The sequence below is a fragment of the Lactuca virosa genome, chromosome 9, assembly GCF_052849685.1.
Source record: "Lactuca virosa cultivar CGN04683 chromosome 9, Lactuca_virosa_CGN04683_v6, whole genome shotgun sequence".
Lineage (NCBI taxonomy): Eukaryota > Viridiplantae > Streptophyta > Magnoliopsida > Asterales > Asteraceae > Lactuca > Lactuca virosa.
Genome location: NC_136434.1, coordinates 173,561,354 through 173,564,164, shown reverse-complemented (window position 1 = coordinate 173,564,164; position 2,811 = coordinate 173,561,354). Strand labels below are relative to the sequence as shown.

At 34.8% G+C, this 2,811-nt stretch overlaps 1 protein-coding gene across 1 annotated transcript; it reads right to left on the bottom strand.

The window, feature by feature from the left end:
- Positions 1-614: 614 nt before the first annotated feature.
- LOC145141431 (uncharacterized) lies at positions 615-1,827 on the bottom strand. The gene is made up of 2 exons (XM_079074724.1): positions 1,470-1,827; positions 615-1,042 (listed from the first exon to the last, which is right to left on the bottom strand). Exons 1-2 carry the CDS (start codon positions 1,744-1,746, stop codon positions 756-758), a joined length of 564 nt encoding a protein of 187 aa, XP_078930850.1. The 5' UTR covers positions 1,747-1,827; the 3' UTR covers positions 615-755.
- Between the last annotated feature and the right edge of the window lie 984 nt (positions 1,828-2,811).

Below are 2,811 nucleotides of genomic sequence, written 5' to 3'. Positions count from 1 at the left end.
TCGATCGGCCATCTATATGATGCAATTTACTATTTAAAAAATATATGTTAGCCAATTTTCTGATTTATATTTATTTCACAAAAATTACATTATTTTTGGCAAGAATAAAATCGATATCATTCTTGTGGGGCGGTAGGGGGTAGGGATTCATGAAAATTACATGAAAAAAGAAATTTCCAGAAAAATGCATTCCACAAAGAAAATAGTTATTTTGTGATGCAAACAAATAAATGAGAACATCATTTCGCTAAATAATGATCATGATCAGTACAATGATTTATTCATTTAAATCAAATGTAGGATGTTTGTTTGAGAACATTGAAGATTGAAACTTAAAAAGTAGTTCGAAATTGACACGTTTCAAAATTGATGATTCATTTTGATTTTTTGTCAAAACATCAAATGATATTTGGAAAAATAATAATTTATGTAATCATCCCTGATAAAAAAAGCTTTTGAAAAGTTTTTTTGCATTGAATATATTCTAAAAAGATAGACTTTTGTTAGTACAAAACTTGAAGGTAGATTTTTGTTACTCGGAAGCAAATCCATGAGTTGTTTAAGTTAAATTCTATAAATACAAGAAAGTATTTGTTTAAATTTGTAATGTATATAATATAATAGCAAAAGAACTTGAAATTTTATATAAAAAAAAAAACTCCTTTGATCTTAATTCTCAACTACATTTTCTTATCTTCCATAAATTGCAATACTTCCCCACTTATTTCCCCCCTTAGCATCAACATTTTATGAACTCAAATATCCTTCTTCCCACCAGTTGCTTCTGACTGATTCCGAGGAACACCGGAATCAGATTCCGTAGATTTGATCTCATTCCCCTTTTTACCAGATTCAGATTCCAGCTTTGTGATCTTTGTCCTCAGCTTATGTATTTCTTCATTCAGAGCTTTAACCTCGGCTGCACCATTATTCTTACTCCCATCCTGTTTCTTTCCAGCTTCTAAAGTATTTCTGAGTGTTCTTAATTCTCTAATGTAATAATGTATTCTGTCTATTATCAGTAATAGGAAAATCGAGACACCTGCATCATTTAAGATTTCACCCGATTTTAGCAAAAATAAGGTAGTTGCAAGTTTGATTTGTGTAGAATATGATATCGAACATACCCTATATAAATTTATACTATATAGATTCGAAGAAACAAGCATAAATGATCATATACACATGCAATTTAAGTGAAAGAAGTGATCATCGGACATATGGATAGCCATTGCTTATCTCAAAATGGATTATTTACAATCTAATCATTGGTGTAGTAAAATTGATTCGATGCAAAACCCACATGCAAGACGCCTTTTGTGTTTAATTCATACCTTGGTATGAATTCATTTTAACATATATTCAATAAATCATGTTAGTGTAAAGCAATTGCAAAACGAAATGTAAATTGAAATTAATCAATCGTAACAATTCACGAAAAAACAAAAAAGGAATGAAAGAAGTATCACCGATGAGAGACGCTTCGAGCATTTGGTAAGCGAGGATGATTTGATCGGTGGGACCAACGGTATCCATGGGGCGGCTACGTGTATCGGAAATGTTGTAGATTTCGTAGATCATGATGGTGAATACGGTGGCGCCGACGGATTTTACAATCAATGGAGCTCTCCCTCGTTTCAGCTGATCTAAACCGACGATTAAAAGCTCTCGAAGTGGGGTTTTGAATAAAAGTAATAGAATCGTTGTCATTTCGACGAACAAAAGCGTGTATAGCACGGAAATCATTGTGTATTCTTCTGGAATAACACCGCTACTGGAACCCTAATAGATCGATGATCGAGAACGACGACAGACACGATACAAACGCAACTTATGCAGTTTTCGAACTGAAAATTAGGAAGTCGGGGTAAAATATAGGTTTCGTGGGATCCATTCGTAACGTATTTTCAAAATAAAGTTTCGAGTAAATTACACGAATCGTCCCTGATCCAAGTGTTAAATTGCACGTTCAGTCTCTCTTTTTGAAAATTAACTCGGACCGTCCCTCATGTATTTAAATACTACCCGCCCAGTCCCTATTGTCGTTAGACGTTAGTTTTCTCTGTTTGGGTGCCCACATGCCTTGCACGCAGGGGTATTCTTGTCATTTAATGTCGTGTGTATATTATCGACTACATATGGCGTCATATTCAGTTCACTCAAACGTTGCATACCCTGTCCTCGATCAAAACCTTTCTCGTCTCAAAAAAAACCCTATTTTTCCGTCAAAACTGAAGATGAGTGGGTGGCGAATACGACCACAGATGGATGAAATCGATTTGGAAGCCAGTTACGGTAAGGAAAGCCAACCATTTTATGCTCTGTTCTTGATCATTTTGTCCCCGATTGTGAAAATATTGTTGTTTTTTCTTGTGAAGGTGAGAATCCAACTGTTTTTAGTATACGCTTGCACTATGGAGGAGAGTTTACCAAATTTCCTTGGGAGAAAATACATCAAGGGACAACACAAATTTATGGACTTGATCGACAGTGATTTGTTCTCCGTTCACGACATTGATGATATAATGGAGGAGTTGGGTTGCGTTGAAGAAGGTAAGATTATGTATTATCACTTTAAACGACCGTTAGGTGGTTTAGATTTTGGGTTGTTTGCGTTGGGTAGTGACCAAACACTACAAATAAAATGACATTTAGTGGCATAGAAAAAGTGTCACTAAAAACTGAAAAAAGTGTCACTAAAGGCCCTCAGGAAAATCAACGGCATAAAAAAAAAGTGTTACTAAAAGCGCTGCCACTAAATGCCTATAATGGCACTTTTTGGTTGTGTCACTGCAGCCTAGTTGGTTTTAG